Source organism: Colletotrichum acutatum, assembly GCF_030867785.1.
Source record: "Colletotrichum acutatum strain CBS 112980 chromosome Unknown BDZ83scaffold_41, whole genome shotgun sequence".
Taxonomy (NCBI): Eukaryota; Fungi; Ascomycota; class Sordariomycetes; order Glomerellales; family Glomerellaceae; genus Colletotrichum; species Colletotrichum acutatum.
The window spans coordinates 139778-164758 of NW_026849035.1; the positions used below are offsets into that span (position 1 = coordinate 139778).

The 24981-nt window shown below is 54.7% G+C and overlaps 6 protein-coding genes across 6 annotated transcripts; 4 read left to right on the forward strand and 2 right to left on the reverse strand.

The window, feature by feature from the left end:
* Positions 1–295: 295 nt before the first annotated feature.
* BDZ83DRAFT_619627 (phosphatidylinositol-glycan biosynthesis class S protein) lies at positions 296–2467 on the reverse strand. The gene is made up of 2 exons (XM_060508138.1): positions 1812–2467; positions 296–1746 (listed from the first exon to the last, which is right to left on the reverse strand). Exons 1-2 carry the CDS (start codon positions 2079–2081, stop codon positions 370–372), a joined length of 1647 nt encoding a protein of 548 aa, XP_060365517.1. The 5' UTR covers positions 2082–2467; the 3' UTR covers positions 296–369.
* A 621-nt stretch (positions 2468–3088) lies between these two features.
* On the forward strand, positions 3089–4227 carry BDZ83DRAFT_302751 (uncharacterized protein). The gene has a single exon (XM_060502264.1). The coding sequence runs from the start codon at positions 3320–3322 to the stop codon at positions 3992–3994; it is 675 nt and encodes a 224-aa protein (XP_060365518.1). The 5' UTR covers positions 3089–3319; the 3' UTR covers positions 3995–4227.
* Positions 4228–5080: 853 nt separating this feature from the next.
* On the forward strand, positions 5081–7277 carry BDZ83DRAFT_751711 (AMP-binding enzyme; the record flags this gene model as incomplete). Its single annotated transcript, XM_060514091.1, has 3 exons — positions 5081–5087; positions 5339–6093; positions 6144–7277. 3 exons carry the CDS (start codon positions 5081–5083, stop codon positions 7275–7277), a joined length of 1896 nt encoding a protein of 631 aa, XP_060365519.1.
* A 1043-nt stretch (positions 7278–8320) lies between these two features.
* On the reverse strand, positions 8321–9364 carry BDZ83DRAFT_740741 (Alpha/Beta hydrolase protein; the record flags this gene model as incomplete). Its single annotated transcript, XM_060513071.1, is given in 3 exon segments — positions 8321–8452; positions 8468–9207; positions 9280–9364. 3 exon segments carry the CDS (start codon positions 9362–9364, stop codon positions 8369–8371), a joined length of 909 nt encoding a protein of 302 aa, XP_060365520.1. The 3' UTR covers positions 8321–8368.
* Positions 9365–11644: 2280 nt separating this feature from the next.
* On the forward strand, positions 11645–12886 carry BDZ83DRAFT_619637 (AhpC/TSA family protein). The gene is made up of 2 exons (XM_060508139.1): positions 11645–11763; positions 11882–12886. The coding sequence occupies exons 1-2, from the start codon at positions 11741–11743 to the stop codon at positions 12543–12545; spliced, it is 687 nt and encodes a 228-aa protein (XP_060365521.1). The 5' UTR covers positions 11645–11740; the 3' UTR covers positions 12546–12886.
* Positions 12887–19546: 6660 nt separating this feature from the next.
* BDZ83DRAFT_719183 (kelch domain-containing protein) lies at positions 19547–24202 on the forward strand (the record flags this gene model as incomplete). The annotated part of the gene is made up of 2 exons (XM_060512153.1): positions 19547–22130; positions 23979–24202. 2 exons carry the CDS (start codon positions 19547–19549, stop codon positions 24200–24202), a joined length of 2808 nt encoding a protein of 935 aa, XP_060365522.1.
* Positions 24203–24981: the final 779 nt, after the last annotated feature.

Sequence of the window (24981 nt, forward strand, 5' to 3'; positions counted from 1 at the left end):
TACCTCAACTTACCGAGACTCACCTCTCATTGCCCAAGACGATACAGATACTATCCACCGAGGTTGACATCGTCCAGGTCTTTCATTCGTTCGACATGCAACAGAAAAGGCTGCTTAATCGCTGATAAACTTTTTGACGTCACGATCAAGTACGTCTGGCGACAAAACTCAGTGTCATCGCCAAGCTAATATGGGGATTGGATATGTTGTTCCAAGCTTCACAGCTTATCAGCCGACATAATGTCACTGCCACCGCCCGAGACATTCAGTTTTGAGAGTCAGGCACGAGTGTATGGGATGCGGTGAGTTTGGTAATTTTGTTTGTGTAGGCCTATATGCACTCATTGTGTCATGTCAACTCATCACGTTCTAAAGCTTCTTTCTAGCTTCTGCCTCGGCTCTGTCCCGTCTCCGCTTTCTCCAAGCCTTGATTTCATTCAACAGGCCCATCACGAGGGGCACTCCCACCGGGCCCAAAAGCGGCAGATAGACGGCAATTTTATGTTCGTCGGGGAAATATAGTTGCCCGACCATACTCTTCTCGAAAAACGCTCGCTCGGCCTCGGCCTCAGCGATTCTAGCATGCTCCAATCCTTCGGGCCCGCCTAGGCTGGCGCACGCGAGCTCCAAATGATGCATGGTTTTGGCAACGCCGTCCGCAACGTTGCGGGGGATGGATATAGACGGCAGTGCAAGTGACAGTCTTGCCAGGGACCCCAGGGTAGACGATGCACGCAGCAACAGGTCTGCGGATCGAATGCGCGTAAGAGTCGAGAGCCGCAAAGGAAGAGAGCCTGACTGAGGAGTGCCAAGGAGTGACAGCAAGTGCCCAGCAAAGGTAAGCATGGGCTGCTTGAGTGTAGCAGCCGGAACATGTGACGTCGTCGAAGGCAGCGACAGAAGATAAACAGTTCCCCACTGCGGGATGAGCCACGACTGTGATGTTTCGGACCCCGAATCCAATCCAATTGTTTGGTTTCCAACGAATAGAAGGAAGTTTACCGTCGGCGCACCACCGATGGAGGGCGACAGGGGCCATTCGGCCGCGTTGATGAAGGAGGCAAGGTCGTCCTTGTTCAAAACCTGGGACTGCGCGCCTGGTGTTGCGTACAGCTGCACCTGGGTATCTATCGTAAAGTTATGAATGGGGCTCAGCACATCAAGCATAGGCTTCATGTATGTTTGGATAGCTGCTTCGATGTCCCAGGTATTGGGGGCAGAGCCGCTGGTGAAGAGCGAGAAGCTCAAGTGGTACGTCGGTGAATATCGCAAAGAACGGGTGGTCCGCTTCGCCAGTGACTCGGCTGCCTCTGGCGACATCCCCTGAGGCCTCGCGTCAGAAGCACCCGAGGCCGCTGAGAGAAGATATGATATAATGGCTTGCTCCTCGGCGTAGGTAGAGCGCAATTCGTTCGCAATGTACGAGGCTAGCGCAGAAGAGGAAGAAGTCGCTGACGGAATCGAGTTCGGAGGGTACGTAATGTCGAGGATCGGGGAGTGAGGGTTCAGCGAGACCGTCGTAGAGTCTCCAGGGCTGAGGCGAATTGTCAGGGCGACCTGGGAGTCATCTTCGGGAACGACGGCGTCGCCGCCACGAGGCGCAAGCTGCAGACGGAGATGATGACCTGAGAAGTCGTTGAGATCGTCGAGCGCATGTTGAGTGAGACGAAGAAGGTTCTGCGCTTCCTGTTCCTGCAGCTTGTTCGCTTGTACTGATATACGAAGAGGAAACACGGGACGGCAAGCCTACGCAAGTAGTCAGCGGAGTGCCCTCCCTCAACTTGTTAAGACGCCGGCTAGTGTCAGCCTACCTTTCCATCAGCCCATTGGACCATGCCGCTCAGGGGCAGGTTGGCGCGGTAGATGCTCGTTGTCATCCACCATATTGGCAGGCCGAGGAGAAGGACAATGGCCCAGAAGGCGGATATGACAAACGACCGCCGACGCGCATCGGATGGCTTCTCGGGGGGCGGAGCCTTACGGGACTCGGTCTGCGGCGGAGGGGCGGAGGTGGTGGATTGATCGGGGGTGAAGCTCGCACCGCTAGCTGCCGGGCTGCCCGCTTGGTCGTCAACAGGCATTTGATGAGCCTTTGCCGTGCGCGGCAATGGTCAGTAGAAGCTACGCAGCGGTCGTGAAGTTGAGCGATGCAAGCTGCAGCAAGCAAGCCACAATGATCATGGGAGGTGGAATTCTAGCAAGGGGTATTCGTATACCTACCTCAGACAGGCCAGAGATGCTTGACTCAGCAACGTCGCGCTTGAGGGGAGCTCCCGATAAGATAAGAATCAAGGAGCCACGCAGCCACGTTAATCTTAACCTTAATTGCTGCGCGAGGTCACGTGGATTATGCAACTGGAGAGTCGGATCGTAATAAGCAGACTTTCTGTCTAACAAGGTCAGACACATGTCCTCGATGCCTGTCACCGTTATGGCATCAAGCCACAACTTCGGATACCTTGCCGGCCCCTCGACACAATCAAGGAATGGACAGACGCCCTTGGCCCTACTTATACGCTATGCACCTGACTCTTGTTTGGCCACGAAACGAAGGCATTCCCAGATGTTCTTCATCACTCTCTACCCGCACTTCGGGCGTGTCTGTCACAATGCACGTCCGTCGGATGCGAGTGCGATTGACGCCTGCGCCTCGGAGGCGAATAGACGTTATCTTTTCCGCTGGGACAACGCTGACGTGAGACGGTGGGATGAGCGGCAACGACCCAATTCAAGAACAATTCAGGGACAATTCAGGAGTCCGAGGCCCGATTTTTCCTCCTCGAGTCCGCTCCACCAACATGCAGAAGCGGAACCGGCATCGAATATTGTCGCCGATTCCTCCGACCTAAAGTGTTGAGTGAGCTGACCATCAGCCGAGGAAGCGACCTCCCAGCTGCCCCTTTAATCTGCCGCAATGGCTGTCGTCCATTACCACGAATCACTCGTGATCGTACCAAAAGAAAGAATAATGTTACCCTTTTAGGAAGGCAAACGTACTCGGAGTTTTGAAGCGAGCCTGGCGATCCCTTCATAGTGCGGGAGCCAACAAAGTCTCGCAGCTCGGCATGCATACCCGGTTTCTAGATGGATCCGTCATCAAGCCGAGTCAAGTCAGTACGGCGACACGGACCCAGGGATAACCAGCTTGAAGTGATCTAGCCGAGCTTTTCGTTCCGGAACACCTATCAATGGACATTGGAAGAGCAACGCGTGATGGACCCTTGTTGCATCGAGCCGTCGTTCATGTAAGCTGATATAAGCAAACGTCCGCCAGGAGTTGCACATATATGGCGCTCCTTTTGAGTGCCTGCGGAAGACAATGTGTCAAGAGCCGCAGAACCAAAGCCCAACACCTCGGCAACCATTGTCAATGCAGAGTTCATCGGAAACGCAAACGTGCTATTCGATCTGTTGCGAGCGGTCCGTAGCTGTCGAAAGAAAGAGAGAGAGAAAGCGAGCGGTAGGTTCGCTCCCGTCAAACCGGGTCGTCTGGACGAGGGATGCGGACAGCGACAGGGGACCAGGACATGCATCTGGTCGACTGGGGGAGGTCTGGCAATGGAAAGCAGGAACATGGAATGCAAGGAACAACCCCGCTCTCTTGCCGGCGAATCGCAACTCGCCGTTGAAGAAGCATCCATCAAAGAGTCCAGAGACTTGCTGTTTAGCCTGCGTTTGCTGCCCACCCCTCCCGAATCGGTTACTCAAAACGACTTCTGGCGCAGAGTACAGACGCGAGGGCGCACGAGCTTCAACAGATGCCGAGGCTCAAGCTTCGATTTGTTCTTCGTTTAGCCCAGTTTGGCAGGCCAGGCCAAGCCTGGCGATGCAGCAGTACCACAAACGCAACGCAAACCAACGAGCTGCAAGCCTGCTCTCGATCTGCGGCTGCTGGCTGGCCTCTCTCTCTCTCCACACTTCCACAGGACTATTGCGACTTCAGCATGCAGGCGAAAGTATCCGTACCGCGATGAGCGAGCTAAGGAGAACTTGACACCGCACTCGCACAGCACGGCGCGCCGAGAGAGGCCAGCAATGCCGTCCTTGTATCCATCTCCACAACCCAGCCATTGCCTGCGACGGACCAAGCACACGGAAAGCAAAAGCATAGCTAGCATTACGCAGTAGAGCTGCCACCGTCGACTTACACCGAGGCCAAAAGTCAACCGTCCAGTCCCACAAGCGCGTGCAGCTGCACCACGAGCAAGCACCAGTGCCAACACAATCGCCAACGTGACAGTCGAAGCTGGTCATATTCCTCGGCTGTCGAGAAGGAATGTCATGCCAGTACCTTGTCCATCATCGATTCATCGTTGATCAAGAGCTTTCTCCGCCACCCCAACCCTGGTCTAGGGCCCCATAGAAGGATATTCTCCATTTGTCCCGCCCATCTGGTCGCCAAGTTGCTCTCCTAGTCAAAGAGGTACTCCATACATGGGCTCCCACATCCCAACAGCCGAATGTTGAGGTCACTGCTCCTCTGGAAGTACCACACCGAGTACGGATACTGTTTGGCGAGAATCGGAGGGGGGTGCAAAAGGTGCTGCTGCGTCGTGTTGTGTCGTGTCGTGTTGTGCATGATAGGACCGACAGGTGGTTTTATCCCATCTTTTCCACCCCGTATGGGTCCCTCAAACCAGGGACGACACATCCCAATGCCGACTGCAACACAGGCTTTCTACTTTTTAAACCCTTTCTTATCTTGTGACAGCCTCGACAGGCCGTTACAAATACCTATCCTCACCCACACCCTCGCGCAATTGGCTCACTACATCTTTTGTCAGTCAAGTCTCAACTACGTTGCCTTTCCTCAAAGCTACTCCTACTTGGCGAGGACTTCCAGTGTACCCTAGCCCGGCCTCAAAGCTCTCTTCACCAGCTACAGCTTCAGACAACACTACTGACTCCGAGTCTCACACACCAAACCAACAACCAGGCGCACAATCAAGACATTTAGCCACTCTCCGCCTCCCTGCCAGTCGGCCTTCTCATCTCTCTTCGAACACCAACACAACAGTCAACCTTTGGAAGGAATTACCTCTAGCCGGATCCAAATACTGGCCACTCGGCCAAAGTGAAAATGCCTGGTAAGTGAGCTCTCCCCAACTGCCTTTTTGTTTTTTTTCTCCACGGCTCCCGCTCTGCCGTCATGACTATTTGGCCCTGCTCAGGATCCCCGCCAAGAAAAAAAAAACCATCGCGCAAAGGAGACCGACCTCTGGCACACACTCAATGCGCCACAATCGCGCATTACATCAGCCTGCCTCGGCACAGCCATCTGCACAAAACATCGTTGGGGGCCGATCGCGCTGACTTGTTTCGTTTCCTCGCCGTTTAGTCCCGCTCGCACTCGCTCTGCCGGCTGCAGCCGCAGCTTATTCGTACATCAACGCTCGCATTTCTTTGTGGTACGACAGAAAGCTGCTCTCCTGTGCGCTACCCGCAACCCTTTCGGCTCTGTGGCGTGAGCGAACAGACCGGTTGAACCAGTTTTACATCCTCGAACAAGCGGCACAAAACAAGTCGTCTGCCAATCGGACGTTCATCATTTTCGAGGGCAAAACATACACCTACCGCGAGACTTACGAGCAGGTCCTGAAATATGGCACCTGGTTGAGGGAACGCCACGGCGTCAAGCCCAAGGACATTGTCGCCATCAACTTCCAGAACTCTGACGTCTTCGTTTTCCTATGGCTCGGCCTGTGGTCCATTGGCGCAAAACCAGCCTTCATCAACTACAATTTGACCGGCAAACCGCTAGCTCACTGCGCCAAGGCCGCGAAGACGAAGCTGATGCTGATTGACCCCAATGTCGCCGCCAATGTCACTGAAGACGTGAGGAGTGAGCTCAGCACCGTGCAGTTCGTGGTGCTCGATGAGAGCTTGCACAGAGAAATCGACGCCGTTAAGCCCAGGCGTGCTCCCGACTCTGATCGGTCAGAGAGCCAGTACCAGAATCTGGCGATCCTGATTTACACATCAGGAACAACGGGCATGCCCAAACCCGCCATTGTGTCCTGGGCGAAATGCATCGTCGGTGGTGTTTTCACATCAAGACTCACCAGCAACTCTCCCAATGACGTCTTCTACACTGTAGGTCAACCTATCAGCCCATCAAACACCCCGAACTAACAAAACCATAGTCTATGCCGTTGTATCACAGCTCCGCGGCCTTGCTAGGATTCGGCAATACCCTCGAGGCGGGTGGCACGATTTGCATAGGAAGAAAGTTCTCGACCAAGGTTTTCTGGGAGGAGGTCCGCTCATCCAAGGCCACCATCATCCAGTACGTGGGCGAGACCTGCAGATATTTGCTTGCAGCTACCCCGCAAGTCGATCCCGTCACTGGCGAAAGTCTCGACAAGAAGCACAATGTGCGGGTAGCTTTCGGCAATGGCCTGCGACCGGACGTGTGGAACCGGTTCAAGGAGAGGTTCGGCATCGACACCATTGCCGAGTTCTACGCCGCTACCGAAGGCTCATTTGGAACCTGGAACTTGAGCCGAAACGACTTTGCCAAGGGCGCTGTCGGACGAAACGGTACTCTGTACAGCCTCGTCATGGGCCTCGACGTTGCCCTCGCCGAGATGGATGAGAATAACGAGGAGCCTTGGAGGGACAGGAAGACGGGTCTGTGCAGGCCTGCCAAGGCTGGCGAGCCAGGAGAGCTCATGTTCAGACTCTCGCCCGACGATCTCAACCGCCGCTTCCAGGGTTACTACGGCAATCCAGACGCAACAAAGGCAAAGGTCTTGCGGAATGTTTTCAAGAAGGGAGATGCTTGGTTCAGGACGGGCGACGTGGTTCGCTGGGACAGCGAAGGAAGGCTCTACTTCACCGATCGCATTGGCGATACGTTCCGTTGGAAGAGTGAAAACGTGTCGACACAAGAGGTTGGCGAGGCCGTTGGCTCACACCCATTGGTCCAAGAGGCAAACGTCTACGGCGTTGAGCTGCCCAACCACGACGGGCGCGCAGGGTGTGCTGCCGTCGTCCTTCAGGGCCAACCATCCGAGGAGGTGCTCAGGAGTATTGCGCAGCATGTGAAGCAGTCACTACCCAAGTATGCTTTGCCCATCTTCCTGCGAGTCATGCCTCCCGAGGCTATGCAGACAACGGGTACGAACAAGCAGCAGAAGCACGGTCTCCGGTCCCAGGGTGTCAGGCCGAGCGGCACGGACGCCGCTGGCGAAGTGTACTGGTTGAAGAACAACACCTACGAGCCTTTCTCGGGGCGGGATTGGGATGAACTCAACGGTGGACGGGTGAAGCTTTAGATTTCTATTCTTGGGATTGTTTTACTGCAAGCGAGATACCACTTCTTACCTTAGTTCATTCGCTGAGAACATAGCTAGTTGGCACATTATACTCAACACCTCATACAAGCTTGACCCTTTCCCATGAAAACCGATGTTTCCATGCCATTCGAGTATGGGATTTTCGTCAGTCACCTTGGGGTAACTTGGCTGAAGATGACGCGTGCCTCATCCCTCTGCCAGTGTATGCTATCTTCTAGCTGTGATGGGATGGCGAGTTTTCACGGCCAGCTGCGCCGTTTGTTAATATCTCAATGACTTATGATAAAAAAAGGCAACGCGAAGGCAACTCAAAGAATGTCCAAGCTGCCTCATCCTTCCATAGTTTCGACTTAGGTCTGACAAAGGCACACACAAAGTATGCCTTTGTATCTGTTCAGTCATCCGATCAGCCGCATTGTCGACCTTCAACAACAGTGACAGCGCACTATGGAATCGCTATTCACCATAGTGTAATCCCACTTCAGCCAGCTTCACTACTTCGTGTGATGCCTCGCAGATGATTCACGAAATGAGACATTGGAAAGTATATAGACCCGAGATATTTTGACCCATCAAAGCTATTCTCTTCTCCATCATCACAGACAGCTCGAACACACTGGCATCTCTCACTCTTCCTCAACATCTTACACCTACGTCGCCACAGACCAACATATCAGAACAGCTTACTTCGATTTTCCTTCCATATTTTACACTCACCTTACTCATCACGATCAATATAGGACAAAATGCCCCAGTCTTCACCATCCACAAGACCCAAAATGAACATTACGATCAATACGGACGCTAGAGTGACGGATAGCAAGAACAATGATCCTCCTTCGCCCAACAGCGATCCCTCTACTCCCCCGGCGAGCCCTCCTCAATGAATTGGAGTTCAGAAAAATGGGCATGTCACCGGAGATACCAGAGCTTCGTTGCTCACAGTCTCCAAAGTTTCTAGAGGCCAGCAGGGAAGAAGCACGGCTATAACAAGAATAATCCATAGTCATCAGTAATAAAATCAATATCACGTACTAAACTTCCTGTGATATGTCCCATACTTCTAGCCCTCAACTTGCCTTCCTCAGCATGCTCGCAAGAGTAGATATAACCTCGTCCGCCTTGCGCACCACAAGACTAACGTGCCCCTCCCCCTCCACAAACCTCACCTCCGCCCCGGGCACACACTCCGCCGCCCGTTCCGCAAGACCAACCGGCACATTAACATCCTCCCTCCCATGCCACCAAACCATCTCCCCGTCCCTAACCACAAGCTCCCCAATCTCGAATCCCCAATAACTCCCCGCCAACTTGACATCCCAAGCCGGGCCCCATCCCCCAGGCAAAACAGCATCCCGCACACTAGCAAGCATAGCAGACCGGACCCCGCCAACATCCCGTTCCAACACATCCCGATCAACGCCCGGCCTCGTCTTCAAATCCTCCAGCACGATCCCCTCAAACCTCCCCGGCCTTGCCTCGTCTCTGGCCGCTCTGCCGAGTGACATCTCCATACCCCAAGCCACGACCGGCGCGATCCACGGTGCCAACGTCAACATCACCCGTCCTTGGAGGAGCATGCCGGCGTACCCAAGCTCAGGCGGGTATAACCCCGAATAAACCCCCGCCACCACGAGTCTCTCGCGCGGGATGGCTCTCCAACATGCAAAAACATACGGTGCGCCCCCTGATAGACCGAGGACGCCGAAACGAGGAATCGTAAAGTGGTCTGCAAAGGCGAGGACGTCCGCAGGCCAGTCTACGATGCGCCTGTTGGACTGGAACATGGAGCCGGCGTGGCCTGGTCGATCGAGGGCGATGATTTGGACGGCTTGGCGGCGTGCGGCTTGGTGGAAGATTGAGGCTTCTTCGTGGCTGCTGGGGAAGCCGTGGAAGTAGAATAGCACGGCTGTCGGACAAGGTTGCCCTTGCTGCGTGGGTGACGATGGGGTGGTGGTGGTGGTGTTGAACGTCTCTGCACCGGCGCCAAAGACTGCGAAGCTTAGGGTGCGGCCGTCTGAGAGGTGGAAGGTTTGGGTTTCGGCTTTGGTGTAATTTGGGTCCATGATTTTTGTCAGAGTCTGGCTGGTATGAGATTTGGGGTTCTAGAGGCTCGTGTTCCCCAAATAACCAGTGCAGAGTGTCCCTATTGATATTGATGTCAATGCGGGTGGTGATGTCGGATTTCCCCCTCAAGCTGAGCCTTTTCCCTTTTGTTCTTCCTGGGATAGTAGGTTTTCGACTTTGTAAGGTTCAAGAACGCAGAAAGGCATCGGATACCAGGCAAGATTAGGAGAGGTTGGCATTCCTGCGGAGGTCGACTCCGTCTGCGCAAGGCAGCAGCATTTTGTCATGGACCCCCGTCAATTCGAGCACAAGATCTCCAGCTCACTTTCTAAGGCGTCGACCTCTATGTCTCTTCTGTAGTCTTGTCCAGAGCAACGCAAAGGTCGGGGCGCGTGAGCACACTGATGATCCTAGCGAGTGGCGCAGCATTTTACCGAGATGATTGATATCCTCCAAATTGCATTTCTGCTTTCACTAGAAAGCAGTGGCGTGGCGGGACCAGAGAGGATGCCAACAAAGTCTTATCGACAGACGTTGGCCATGGTACGATGAATTCTCCTCGTCGTCGTTGCGATAACTTGTCTCAACAATGATGGGTTCGGGAAATGAAATGAGTTTTGAGTAGTCTTGGAGAGTCTCCGTTCTTGGTCAGACAACACCGACCTAGCCTGGCTTATAGACAGGATAGTCGACCGATGATTCCTTGACAGATGACAGAGGGTATCTTGGTGCCGGGCAGAGTAAGAATGCCAGTGTCCCCCGACTCAGGAAGCATGATCAGTCAGCAGGAAAGCCAAGCATATCGAGCATCACGGCAGATTTGTGATCCAGAGAGTGCTAGAGGGATTCTCGACACAGGTACTATGACACGCCGAGAGAGTAAACACAGGCTGACTATCTCGACGATGCTCTAGGATGAATTGCCTTTTTGAGCCCGGGGATCGGCATCCGGCAGTCGGCGCGGGAACGGAGGAGGTCGGCGATGTGAGTGGGACCGTGGGACGGGAGGGGCATCGGTTGTCGGCGATGGCGTGCGAGGAGCTACCGGGGTGGTGGATGGCAAGATGGGTAGGCTTTGGGGTACGGAGCACCACTATTCGGATACCTTTGATGCCGTGGCACCTTTCTAGGGTTCTTCTTTTGTGATGGTTCGATGTGCGGCGCGGATGATGTGGTGACCAAGCAGTGGGGGTCAGTAGTTGTTGGATTGGATTGCACCATTGATCGCCGTTGGACGTTTTTCTACATGCCATCCTATACGTACATCAAGACTCAATAGATAGCAGCTGTGTTGGGCTACAGTCGTACATATCTCGGGCTTCACTCATTGCTGAAGAACATCTACGGCATCACACAATAAGACGGGACGGGAGGTGACGGGCAAAGTGGACCGCACCCTTGAGCTCCCAGATGAGAAACAATATCTCCGTACTCACAGTGACACACTACCTTATGCCCTGGAGGCTGGAGCACTTCTTAGCGGGTTAGCCTCTGCAAATAGCGCCGTAAGGGTTCTCCCAAAGGGGCCCAGTAGGCGTCTTCTTCACTGCAGTTAGGATGTGATTTCTCATGATGTGCCCTGAGCCAAGGATGATGTAATCGAGCACGCCATCGAGTCTAGCCGAGTTCGGACTTGGAGGGGTAAAAGTGACCTCTGCAAAAGTGAAAATCACAGCCCCTCCAACGCGGGGCAAAAAGTTGGAGGAGCTTGCCCGCTCGTCGTTGAGGGAACAACGTGCCAGTTTGGGGGGAGAGACACGGGCAGGTACAAAGACAAATCATTTCTTTGGTAGAGAGGATACCCGTCACCCAGCAGATTCTGTGGCTTTCTACGGGTTGCCAATGCCAATGCTCGGTGATGTGACGCTTCATTGGGGCATATGCTGAGAGTTGTACTCGAGCTGGAGCGCGTAAGTTGCATGAGCTTGGCACGTCGGCGACCATATCGTCAACTGGAGACAAGGCAATACTGCAAGAACAAGACCAAACGAACAACAGAGACATAGGCAACTTCAGGGTAAAATTCAACGGCCGAGAAATGGGTAAACGTGCCTCCAGATAATGTACATAGTAGGTAGTGTCGGGCAAAGAAAGGCAAGGCAAAGGCAGCAAGGAGGGGACAAATCGGAGGTACCTTGGAGAACGGGAAAGCTGCGGGAAGCTGAGAAAAGGTACAGAGGTACGGAAACGACCGGACTTTGTACGTTGCTCTGGGCTGTGCCTGGGGCGCGGCTTCGAGCTATATATTACACCTCGACTCCCACACCATCGACCGTAGCCTTTCCCGTTCCTGTCTCTCTCGCTCCTTGTTCTTTCCATACCATATACCCCTTCACACATACATCTTCTCATACTCTACAAAGAAGACAGACACAATGGCTGACCAGCGCCCCGCTCCGTAAGTTGCCAACCCGCCCCCATAGAAACTCAACCCCGCGCCGTGATACTCCCCCGTCATGGTTGACGACCACGCTCGCCTCTTGGCCGTACACCAATGCTAATATCACACCAAACAGTCTCCGCCTCGGCACCGTCGCCCCCAACTTCAAGGCCGACACCACCAACGGCCCCATCGACTTCCACGACTTCATCGGCGACAGCTGGGTCGTCCTCTTCTCCCACCCGGAGGACTACACCCCCGTCTGCACCACCGAGCTCGGCGCCTTCGCCAAGCTCGAGCCCGACTTCTCCAAGCGCGGCGTCAAGCTCATCGGCCTCTCCGCCAACACCCTCGGCTCTCACGAGGGCTGGATCAAGGACATTGACGAGGTCACCGGCTCCAAGGTCGCCTTCCCCATCATCGCCGACAAGGAGCGCAAGGTCGCTCTCCTCTACGACATGCTCGACTACCAGGACACCACAAACGTTGACGAGAAGGGCATCGCCTTCACCATCCGCTCCGTCTTCATCATCGACCCCAAGAAGACCATCCGCACCATCCTCTCCTACCCGGCCTCCACCGGCCGCAACTCCGCCGAGGTTCTCCGCATCGTCGACTCCCTCCAGACCGGCGACAAGCACAAGATCACCACCCCCATCAACTGGGTCCCCGGCGACGACGTCATCGTCCACCCCTCCATCAAGACCGAGCAGGCCAAGGAGCTCTTCCCCGAGGTCCGCATCGTCAAGCCCTACCTGCGCTTCACCCCTTTACCCAAGGAGAAGGCCACCGTCGCCTAAGTGCAGGCGCCAGTGGCCACGAGTGGAACTTGGTTTGGGGACGCTATGTTGGATGACGGGCCTCGGTGCTTAAGTATCTGAGTGTCTGGGAACGACGAGCGGACGAGATCCCAGAGTGTTGAAAAAGCAAAAGAGGCCGATGATGTCAAGCATCAAGTCCTTCCCACCTGGAGACGTGTGTACACGCACTCTCCACCCGAATACCCGGCGTGGCGCTGCGAATGGCAACATGACGCTTTGGTCAGCCTTCAAGGGGCATGACTTTGGCAAGTAGCAGCGTCTTCGCTCTGACTACCTTTTACATAGAACGTATGAAATAATGAGAAATGTCCAAACTCTGCCTTTCCTCGCAACGTGATCGCAACGTGATCGCAACGTGATATCAGATCGCTATCACTAACAAGCCCTTTCGTTGACCAAAGTTGTGCTCGGCTAGCTAGACTTCTAGAAGTTCGAGCATCCGTCGTGAGCAGATTTGCAACTTCAAGCCCGCGAGAGGCCTGGTTCACTAGGCGTACCGCCGTACAAATTGGAACCGGGAACCGCATGTTCAACTGTCGCACTCATGATCCATCATTCCGTCGTCCTCCATCACGCCAAGAGAGGTTGCGGAGAAGGCAGCATCGAGTCTGTTTGACTGCAGTATTGTAGCAAGTTGCCCTCATGGCATCTTCTTCATGGTCTGCGTCAGAGAGGGGAAGCGCCGTAGATATGTAGCTCAAACAAGGCGTTGGGCCGAGACGTGAAGAGTAAACGAGATGAGGGTTAGACACGTCCATCGTCGCACTTGTCCGTCATATCAAGCCCCAAAATGTAAAGGACGTGTTAAGCGAAGCCGGGCCCGACATGCACATGGAGGTGGAGGCTCGTTTCCATACCACCGCTTGTCTGTCTGGAGATGACACCGGTATATAGCACATGGAGTCATAGACCCGTGAATGACTGATCGGCGGTCCGACACGGAGGCACCGCTGATGAGGTTCCAGGGGCTCGTTCCACGTTGACGACCGGCCTGCCTCGCGGGGCCCCTTCCACGCTCCAGCTCTTTGACCCTATGGTCAGCTAGCCACGGGCAAAGGGGCCACTCTCGCCCGCCATCCCATGACTCGGCCGAACAGAAGCGGGCCAGACCGGAGGAAACGGTCGGTACACTTCTCGGAAAACTACTCCGTAAAGGGGCGCTAACTCGGTCATTACACGAAAAGGAGACGGCCGCCTTATATTGATCCAACCATCTTGGAGCAGCAGTAGCGCTTCTCAGCTAGAGTGAACCGGCTGCCTGGCTAGGACACATTCGGGGCGTTGGTCGAGATGCAACGGAGCAGGTGGCTTTCTTGGTTCGAGGAACCCAGACAGGCACAATCCTGGCGCGACACGAGGCAGAGGCCCAATCTTTGCACAAAAACGAGGCTGGAACAATTCGAGAACCAGGGGACAGCCGGGGAATGTTGAAACATCTGCATCCACCCAAAATGACAAGTGGCCGGGTTCCCACGTTTTCCCACGTCTTTGCAATTCGTAGCGTGGGCGGGTTGTTCTATAGTGTACCGTGGTCCAAGTGTGAGAGCCGTGAGAGTGCGCCGTCGTCCGCGGTCCGCGGTGCCTGTCCAGTCATCAGTGTTCCCAAACTTCCCAGGGCCATCGTCGGGTCGGCAGGGTGCCTATCCCGGGATTGCTCGCCTGAGACATGACAGGCCAGGCAATGTTTGTTTCCGACGAGGGGCAAGACACAACACGCAAGGGGGTTTTCTGCTGGATCTGTCAGTGTCACCGACGTGGTGCAGTAGGTATTCTGCCACCTGTGTCTCTATACCATGCAGCGGAAGCTAAGCTCTAGGCTCTAGTCTCCAGCCTCCTGCCCTTCATCGTCAACAGGGTCGATTTCGTCCTCAGTCGTCAGCTGGCTGGGATGGAGGCGGCCCGGAAAATTGTCCAAGGGTTATAGCACCGAGAGCAGATAGCGTAACTTGTTTCCGTAAGACGGTCAGAGACGGGGGAGAAAAAACCGAGCGCGGCACAGCAGACAGCGTGGATGACAGGCCCAGAGGAGCGGTGACGACAGGGACCAGGACAAGGACCAGCCTCCCATGGCAATTACTGCTTGCCTGGTATCCGTATCCTTTGGTATCTTCTCGAGTCTCTGTGTATCTTGGAGTATTCCAAGCCCAAACGTACAATCAGCGTCGTCGATACTTTCGTAGTACCGGACCAGAATCTGTTTCCGTGGTGTTTGTATGCATTCGAATTGGAGGACAAATGGCAATTCCCTTGGTGACGCTTCCCCCCTCCGTTGCGCAAGGGTGGGTAGGCGTAGTGTATGCGTAGCGTGTGGGAATGTGGGATGTTGGAAGCTGGCACACGTTCTGTGGCTGCATGTGCAGCGTTTCTGCAAGATATAGTAGGCCTGCGCCTAACAGCTACTCCGTAAGTATGTACTATAGACACACAAGGACCGGAAAAAAAAGGGTCCTCTTGCAGCTCGATCGTCTGATGTTGCTTCCCCTCCTGGTTCTCCTACCGCTGCCGCAGGATTTCGATTGATGGTGCGTGGTCCGGCCTGCGGGACAAGAGGACCGGCGCGCAGTTGAGGCGGGCCCCCTAACGTCGTACAACGAAAGGGGAGTACGCCAGCGCGGGAGAGGGCACTGAAGTTCAAATATCGTGATCAGGAGAGACGAGGAACACGACTGCGGCCCAGCTGTGTTTGGTAGATGTTGGGTATCCGTAGGTAATTTGGGTGGCTTCTTTTCGCTTCTTGCATTTCCCTCGTTTGCTCCCGTGAGAGGGGCCGACGGGAGTTTGGGTCTTTTGGAAGTTGGGAGGGGGTGGTTGCTGGGGGTTGAGGTCCTGAAGATGGAGTTGAAATGTAGTGTACCTTACAGGTAGTGTACGGATACGGATGTGTGAGGACTCTCAGTTGTCGCCGGTCGGTACATCTGGGGCTTACCTAAGGTACATTTAGAAAGTCCCTGGAAAAGAGGGGTCAGTGCGTAAGTGTTTGTCAATTTACCAGCAGAGCCGGTCGTCCCTTGGCTCCGGTGAGTGAAGTGAGTGAAGTGACCTAGGGTGAGAGTGAAAGTTGGGACTGAATTTGACATGACCTCACTCATTCATCCACTCACTCACCTCACTGACTCACCTCACTGATGAACGACTAGACGTTATGAGATAAGTTCACTTCTGAGCTAAACCTGAGCACAGGGCAGTAGGATGCTGTGTCTATGTAGTCACGGGTGAGAGATAGCATGCGGTCTAAAGAATAAGGGCAAAGTATGAGAAATACGATGATGGTTTCTTAAGGATAGATCTGCCAAGTAAGGCAAGGCGTGCTTTACTGTTACTGCGTACGGATACTCCGTACACATTCTACAATCCCAGCACCTGGGCTGACCGGCGGCATGGACTTTGGCAAGGAGCAGTCGTTGCTTCACTCCTTTTCCTACCCAGGAGATACGATACTTGCACATTTTCACTCGACACTTCTCACCCCTTTTCTTGTTTATTTGTGTATTTTCTCCGACTCAATGAGTGAAAGAAAGCCAGGCAGACGAAACAGAAACCTTGCGATATTTGAATACCGGTACACGATTGCTACGGGGTATGTTCATGAACATTGTCATCGAATTGAGCTTTAAGGTAGCCAATGGAACATTAGAAAAGGTTCGACTCCAGACTCACCCAGATGAGACTAGGTATTCCACACCCGGCAGTAATCGGCTCCCTGCCCCTCCCCCTTCTCGAGTTCTCCTCTCAACCATTTGTTCTCTTTTTTTTCCCCTTTCCCACCCCCCCTTTCCCCACTTGCGGCTTGCCCAGACGTTCCCCGAGTCACTTTTACACCTTCGAGTTTCTTTCTTCCCTCGCCTTTCCCCTCCCGCCTCCCCCCTCCCACTCTCTTAACCAATCCCAATCACGCCAAATCCCCATCACGAGCCCCATTTCCCATGCTCTCTCCTGGATAAGGTACTCTCAGACCGCCCAGCTGTGAAGTGAGCGCGCTACGCCATCCACTGTCAGTGAAGCCAGTGTTTAGGTGTCTGCCCTGCGCAACTGCTCACGTACGAATACCCTAGGTACGGGTACGGAGTACGAATACCGGGCACCTGAGAATTGGGAGGGCACTGCACTGCACTGCGCTGCACACCCACGACACCCACGTTGAAACATCGCCGTCGACCACCTCACGGCACTACGGGGTACGGGTACTGCGGTACAACCACGAATACTTGCTTCCACTCGTCGCCTTGTCTCTGCTTCGTTTCGTTTCGCATCTCGCATCGCCTGGCGCGCGCTCTCTCTCTCCCTCTCTCTCTCTCTCACTCTCACTTTCGCTCCAACTCTTCTTGACTAGCCTGCGAATACAGATTGAGCCAGACAGACTCCAGAGGAACCGTCCATCATATCCCATATCTCGTTGCTCCCGCCTCCACCTGGGGCACATCGACTCTTTCTGCAAGCTGCACCTCGCACACACTACCTACTCTCAGTCTGTACGAATGCATCTCGCATATTCCCCGCCAGCCTACCTTACGCATCGGCATCAGCAGCAGCAGCAGCAACAGCAGTAATAGTAGTCGCAGTCACAGTCGCATTCCCCTGCTGCGGTCTTTCACACCTCCATCTTGCCAAAGCTCGAATCGGTCCACGGAACTTGCAGTACCTTCAAGATACTTCGCCCTCACAGGTTCGACCCGCCGTTCAGCCCACTTCTTCCCTCGCGTCTGCCTCGGAGCTCAAGCTGCTTTTCAACCCTCTGCCCGGTCCGTCTACCCAAAGTCAGTCTGTGCGTCCAAAACCAAACGAACGCCCCCCCTCCACAACCTCGTCGACTCTTCCCAGTGCCAAAAGCACAAGTCAAAACCAAGACGCCTACAGCATACGCTTGTCCCTACATCGACACTTTCTTCGCCCAAAGGAGCAGGCATCTGGAAATTAACGATTGCAACCTTGCTGGTGGTTCTCCGGCCGTTGCCGCCGCCCCTACTACTGGTCCTAGTCCCTCTTGGAAATACTCCTCATCGTCGGACTTCGACTCCATACTTACGCGGATCCCTTTTTTTTTTTTCGGTCCCGTCGCCTTTTCCACTTTGCCTCACGCGCCAGGTCTCTTCCACACGGCGCTGACTTGCTGAAGCCTGCTGGGTACACCGTCGTGACCGCACAACACACGTTCCCCTTACGGATACCTTGTTGCGACTCTACAGATACAGCGCTCTCTGTCGTCGGTACCGCGTACGGATACCCTACCGTACCAGAGAACGACCCTCAATTCTTGCTGCTCACCGCACCTGAGTCGTCTCGAGACCGCTATCCCCGTCGCTCTCGCTGTCGCCGGTCGCTGTCTCCGTCGTCGTTATCGTTCTTCGACGTTGATCCTTTTTCTCTCCTGCCTGCCGAGCACCCTCGCTTGAATCTAAACCCCCAAGACTTCGCCTCGCTTCCGACTCGACTCAACTCGACTTAACTCAACTCATTGACTTTTGGCCCGATCGACTTCTTGGAGTCCCTGCGCCTCCCCTGGTCCTAGGTGCGTACCGTTCGTACTTCGTACTCCATAAACTTCAAGCTCGTTGCCCTTCTCGTCCACTCCCCCTCCCCTCCTATCCCATCCATGACCCCCCATCCACATCCTGTGCCCATTTGTCCTCCACACCCTAGCCCACATCCCACTCTATCTCTTGTGCGCCGCTTCCTGTCAACTGTGGGGAGAAATAACGGACAAGAGAGAGAGAGGGAAAGTGAGAGAGAAGGAAACACGCACAAAAGAACGGAGCAGACAAGGCCTCGCTCCCTCAGCCCAGCCCAGTCCCAATCCCAGCCGAGCCCGGTCTAGCCCAGGAATCCACCCTGGAGACACAGACGCACAACACGCACAGAGTGAAAGCCAGACAGATACTCAACCGGAGCCTACCCGTCATAAGTTACCAGGGGCCTAGCAGAGCCGGATGAACAAGCGAACCTGGGTTGGGATTGCTTGAGCTGGGGTTTCTGTTCGCTTCATCATCTACTCATTTTTTATTTTTTTTTTGCATTCTCCCTCTCTTACCGTTGGTTTCCGCTTCTCGGGCTTTCTTCTGGCTCTAGCATTGTCGCGTGTTGGTGTGCCCTCACTTCTTCACCTCGGACCTCGAGAACGAGCCGGCCACACTCTACACTTCCTCATCCCACCGCTTCTTAGCACGGCTACTCTTGTCTACTTCTTTGCGATTGCTCTGGCCTGTTCCAAATCTTGCTGTACCGCCGCCGAATCAGACCTTTGCAATCTGGCGCAGAAGCAGCAGTTTCTGCCAAATACCTCTCTACTCCTGAGCCCACCTTGCTTGACCGACTCGGTTCCCAAATTCCGCCCTACATGAAAACCACTCAACCTCCTTTTTTGAGCCTCTGAGCGCTTTTCTTCTTCTCAACCCGCCGAGACTGTTTCTGTTGCGCATCGCTCTCCAGGCTGTATCCACAGCCTGGGGGCTGATTGTGTCGCAATGTCTGGCCCGGGACTAACCTCGAACCAGTCTTCCGCGCAGGGCGATCTCTCGCGCTTTTCCGATTCGGAGACAGAGCAGGACAGATCTCCTCCTACAACCAAAACGACTTCGGATATCCTCTCGGGCGTATATCGCGGCTTCAAAAAGTTCGCCCCGAGTCGAGACGGCGAATCGAGGCTGACAAGACAGCCGTCACTTTCTCGCTTGGGTCTGCACAGCGTCTCGCCAAGCTTGACCTCGTCGCCCTCTCCCCCCACCTCTTCGACGCCGACACCCGTACCAAACTCGTCCAAAAATCGCCCGGCCCAGCTCCAGCATGGGAGGAGTCTGAGCCTACAGAGCAGCCTCGCCAAACCACTACCCGAACCGCCAGCGTCGTTTCCTTCTCCCACAGGGCCTGAAGCACCTCCTGCACATTACAATTTGGGGGGTCTCGGTGCCATCGAGGAAGCTCCGGCCGATGATATGTATAGTCGTACCAGTACGATGGACTCTAGCGCCTCAGCGGAACGAGCTCAGATGTACAGCGGCGGATCAGGATACAACGCCGACATGGCCAGCAGCCAGAGTAGCTTAGCAAGCTCTTCGAGACAAGATGGAGCCGACGATAATAATAGGGAACAACCGAACTTGACTCCGCGGAGCAACGGTCCCTTGTCAGCAGGTCCTTCTCCATCTTCCAACCAGTCCTCCAACCAACAAAGAACACCCGCCTCGGCGGTTGGTACACCCACTGCGTCCTCATCCTCGGCGCATCTATCCGGCCTTATGTGCAATGTGCATAGGACAACGGGCAGGGAACCGCATCCGCTTGTCGGAGCTACAACAACTATACTAGGGGATAAACTTTATGTCTTTGGAGGGAGGATCCTGTCGCGGAGTCGCCCGGCTCCTCTGACATCCGATCTGTACGAGCTGGATCTGATCCGCAGGCATTGGTCGAAGCTGGAAACCACGGGCGACATACCACCGCCTCGATACTTCCATTCCATGTGCCCGTTAGGGGACACTAAGCTGGTATGCTATGGAGGCATGTCTCCCACACCAAACCAAGCGAACGCAGGCCCGGATCAGCAGCCAGAGGTGACCGTTATGTCGGACATTTACATCTACGATGTTCCCACCCGAAAGTGGACCTACATTCCAACGCAAGATCCCCCACAAGGACGTTACGCCCACTGCGCCTGCATATTGCCTTCGTCTGCATCGTTCGCATCGCACAAGGCGCCACTATCAGCATTGCAGCACAACCCATCATCCGGCAACCCCAACGAAGGGAGAATAGGAATCAACATTGATGGAACTGGCGGCGCTGAAATGGTGGTGGTTGGTGGCCAGGATGGCGCAAACCACTACATTGAGCAAATTAGTGTTTTCAACCTTCGCAGCCTCAAGTGGACCGCTATCGAACCTCTCGACAAGAGCTGCGGCGCTTACAGAAGCGTCGTTGCTCCTTTACCCCCCTCTGTTACGGCACGAATTGGAAAGTCAAGCGTGAATGGATATCAACGGGAGGGCGGCATCAGCCAAGAGGCTCGGGAGCCTGGATCCTCAATGCTCATCTATTCAAACTACAATTTCCTGGACGTCAAGCTCGAATTACAAATCCGATCTTCAGACGGCACCTTGACGGAGAAACCCATGTCGGGCTCTTACTCGCCCCCAGGGCTGCGGTTTCCGAACGGCGGCGTCATCGATACCTACTTTGTCGTAAGCGGCACATACCTCACTTCTTCGAAGCAGGAATATGCGTTGTGGGCTCTTGACCTCAAGACATTGACCTGGTCTCGGATTGATGCGGGTGGTGCTGTCTTCAGCCAAGGCAGCTGGAACCGCGGTGTGCTTTGGAACCGCAGGAACACTTTTGTGATTCTTGGCAACCGGAAACGAAGTCTCGTCGATGATTATAACCACCGTCGTATCAACTTTTCCAATGTTTGCATGGTCGAGCTGGAAGCTTTTGGATTCTACGACAACCCGAGAAAGACGACGCCAATGTCTGGCTTCGTATCAGCCAGTAGTCCTTACACTATCCCGGGATTAAGTTTGGCTAGAAAAGCAGGAACTACGGCCGGAGGGCGCTTCCACTCTAGGGCGGCCGAGGAGCTTGGCGAAAAGGCACTGGCGATGCGAGAGCTTTCCGACATGGACATCCTCTGCCTACACGGAGAACGGATACCCATCAATTCGAGGATGGTGGCAAGGCGATGGGGCCCGTACTTTGTGCAGCTGTTGCGAGAAGGGACGGCAACTCAGGATGGTAGCGATGCTATGACTCTTCGATCTGGAGTCAACAACCCCATCAGAAATTCCGCTCTTACAATCACCCCATCCCGCAATACAGCCGAAAGCTCGACGTCGATGGCCAGCACTGTGCTTTCATCCGGATCATCGGCGAAGGCCCCGAGTACAGCTCCGACCAGCGCCTCGGCAGCCTCGTTCTCCCTACCGGGCTCGGCCGGCGGTGTCGATCCCGCCACAGTCAACTCAGCCCCGACCCCGAGGTCTCTACCACCGAACTCGCGGCCTCGATGCTTGTACCTTCCTCACACCTACCTCACGGTGCAGGCCCTCCTGCACTTCCTCTACACATCCTCACTGCCGCCTCCGTCATCGCCATTGTGCACACCTCCCATCCTTTGCTCGCTTTTGCAAATTGCCCGCCCATACCGGATCGACGGGCTTCTCGAGGCAGTAGTCGAGCGCCTACACGCCCTCTTGGACTCGAGAAACGCAGCTGCCGTCTTTAATGCGACCGCCATGGCCGCCGGCGGTGGCCGCGGCATCGACGGCTCCCTGAACCCCAACTTCTTCGTACCCTTGGACGCCATGGGCTCTCCGCTGTTCCCCTCAGAAGAGTCCCAGAACGGCGGCGGCGGCGCAGACGGACTTTCTTCACGCACCTCGGCGTTGCGTATCAACACCGCAATGTCCTCCGGCCGGCCTTCCAGCGACGAACTCAGCGCTACGACGAGCGTCAGCGGGTCTGAATGGAGCTCCGAGATTGGTGACTCGGAGCGCGGTGGTATGCGCGAGGTATGGGGAGGCGAGCTCAGCTCTGTCATCGGCCTGCAGAAGCGAGGGTTGCGAGGTCTCATGGAGGGTAGGAGAATGCGTGAGCGCACGGGGACGAATTCGGGTGGGAGTATGAGCGCAGGCGTGGGACCGTATGGTGGTGGCGGCGGCGGCGGCGGCGGGCAAGGCCGCGTTGGCCTCGGAATCGCTGGGCCGTGAGGAGAGTAACTCAAAAAAGGAGAGAACTCTTGGAGAGATGAAAGGGAGGAGGAGCATGGGGCGCGGAGGTAATGAATTTATGATAGCATGGCCAAATGCAGCAGATTCCCCCAGGCGAAGAAAAATAGTAGTCGAGGTTGTGTGACGGCAATGAGGTGAAAGGAAAAATCATACATGGTGAAAAGATTGTTCCGTCCAAGTGCTCAATGGAAAGAGGATGTATCATGCTCTGGGTATACGAGGCTATGTAAGGACGAAACTCCCTCTGGATCGCCAACTAGCCCGAATTCCGAGGTTTCTAGCCCCCGTTCATGCAATGAACGCAAGGAAGAAACCAAAACGCCTGTTCTTGAGCCTCCTTCTCGGAAGAAAGGATTCCGCAATCCTGCATGCTTGTATATCTCCTCCTTACGACCCTGTTGTTGATTTCCATCATTCTCATGTCTCATGGGTTTACCACCAACTCATCCCGAAAAGGGACAGGCACCGCGGCCGCGGCAGCGGAGCATCTCGACACCCTCAGCCAACTCGGCCGAACCCTTGCCCATCTTCTCCTTGGGACCAATATCCTCGACGAGGAAGCCGTGCGGCATCATCTTCTCCGAGCCGGGGACAGTACCTCCCAGGAGACGGGTGACCAGCGCGACAGGGCCCCATCGATTCCACAAGGTGGCGGGGATGTAATACGGGTGAACGAGGTAGTCGTGGTGCAAGATGCGGCCGGTCTTGGGGTCCGGATCGGAGAAGAAGACGACGGGGGAGAAGCGGGGGAGCATGAAGTGGCGGACGAAGAAGCGGCGGGCGACGAGGGCGGCGTAGGCTGTAAGAGATGCGACGATACCGGGTTCCGGAAAACTGTGATGAGTACGCGCACGTTAGTGACCTTCCAAGGGGAGTTATTGGGAGCAATGGCCGGGAAAGAAATACTCACCAGAAGGTGTCGCGAACACGTGCTCCCATGAGGACAGTCAACACCTCCTGCGCAAAAGGCTTGGCGAAGCTCGGAACGTGCCAGAGGAGCATGCGTGTCAGCTGAGCGCCGGCACGGATGTTGGTGCCAGCGGGCTTCATGGCCTCAATCTCGTAGCGTTTGGCCCAGGCGGTGATGTCGTTGACGAATTCGATGCCGTCGGCCCATGAGTCCTGAGCGAGGTAGCCCTTGTACTGGATGTCCATGGCGTCGCCAATAGCCTTCCAGTGGGTGCCGATGGCGCAGACCTCCATATCGGTGAGGTCGCGCCACTCGTAGAAGCGCATGAAATGGATGGGCTCCGTGACGCAGACGGCGAGGGTGTACAAGAAGTCGGCATTGGAGATCTGGTTGCGGGCTTTGTAGCTGCTATGGAGGAAGTTCATGCGAGAGATGGCCTTGAGGGCGCGGTCCGAGGTAGGGGGATTCATGGAGAATCTGGCAGGAGATGGTCAGCTAGGGTTTGGAGGTACCAGGGGGAACCGATGGAGGTATTCAACGTACTCGCCAAAGATGATGGTGGTGTCCTCATATCTGTGGATGAAATGTGTTAGCTACCTTAGCCAAGGCTTGAAGATGAGCAAGCATGATAAGCTCTGCTCTCGTGGGTCTCACCTCTTTTGCGCGTTCTCAGGATCAGCCAAATTCTTGGTGGCAACAATGAGCTTGGATACGGTCTCGAAGCCATAGGTCTGTACGTCAGAGTCAATAGCCATATACTACATCATAGGCGCAAAGAGCCAATAGGTTGGACATACCTTGAAGATGGCAAACTGAAGCGAAAGCAGGTAGAACTTGGGAAACTCATACTCGATGAGGTGCTTGAGGATGAGCTGAGCATCGGTATTGCTCATGCCGGCAAGAGAAGCGCGGTCAGTGTAGCCCATGCGTTTCTGCAGGGCATTGATGCGTCTGAAGCGCAGAGAGGCACACAAGATGAGCCAAGCCACGATAAAGGCTCCCGTCACTGAAGTGGTTGGCCATGCCATGAGGAAGTTATCACCCATGCCGATGGATGTGTCGTGTCCGATTGGGACCGAGTGGGTAAAGTTGGATGTGTCAGAATCCATTGTATGGATGATGTTCGTAGTAAGTAAATCGGTCTGATATCTTGCAACCTTGTGGTCTTGCTATCCTGTACTTCTCAAATCTTTTGGTCCTTTGATCTTTTGGTCCTGCGACCTTTTGATCCTGCGGTCTGTTGTTTCTGCGATCTTTTAGTCTTTCGATCTTTTGGTCGGTCTTGCGATCCCGAGTTGAGAAGGTGCGAGGGAAAGTGTAGTAGGTGAAAGTGATTGTTTTCTTGATGGCCGTTCTGAACTAAGCTGCGAATTGACTGTTAATCCATGTGAGTCCACTGACTGGTGAGTATGAATTTTATGAGGTATGAGAAGTGAGGCTAAGTAGATTTGAATGTAGCAGGGAAAAGAGAGGTGGAAGAGGGGCTGTTGTTTGTATCCAAGGTAGGTCACACGTGTGACAGGTGAGGAAAGTCGCTCTTACCCCCTTATGAGTCTCTCACAGTCTGAATGTTTGTCGGGGTAAAAGAGGAGGGAGAATGACCGTTGGGGGAAAAAAAAAAGGGTGATGTGACTGAGGTAAAAGCGATGCAGGATTGTAAGATGCCCGCGACGTTGACCTGTCAAAAGGCGAGAGGAAACCGGTCGTCAGCAGACAGCTATTGGTCACCAAAGTCCCTTTCTTTGCCACAGCGATCTGTGATGAAGATGCTGACAAGGAAAGTCGGGGT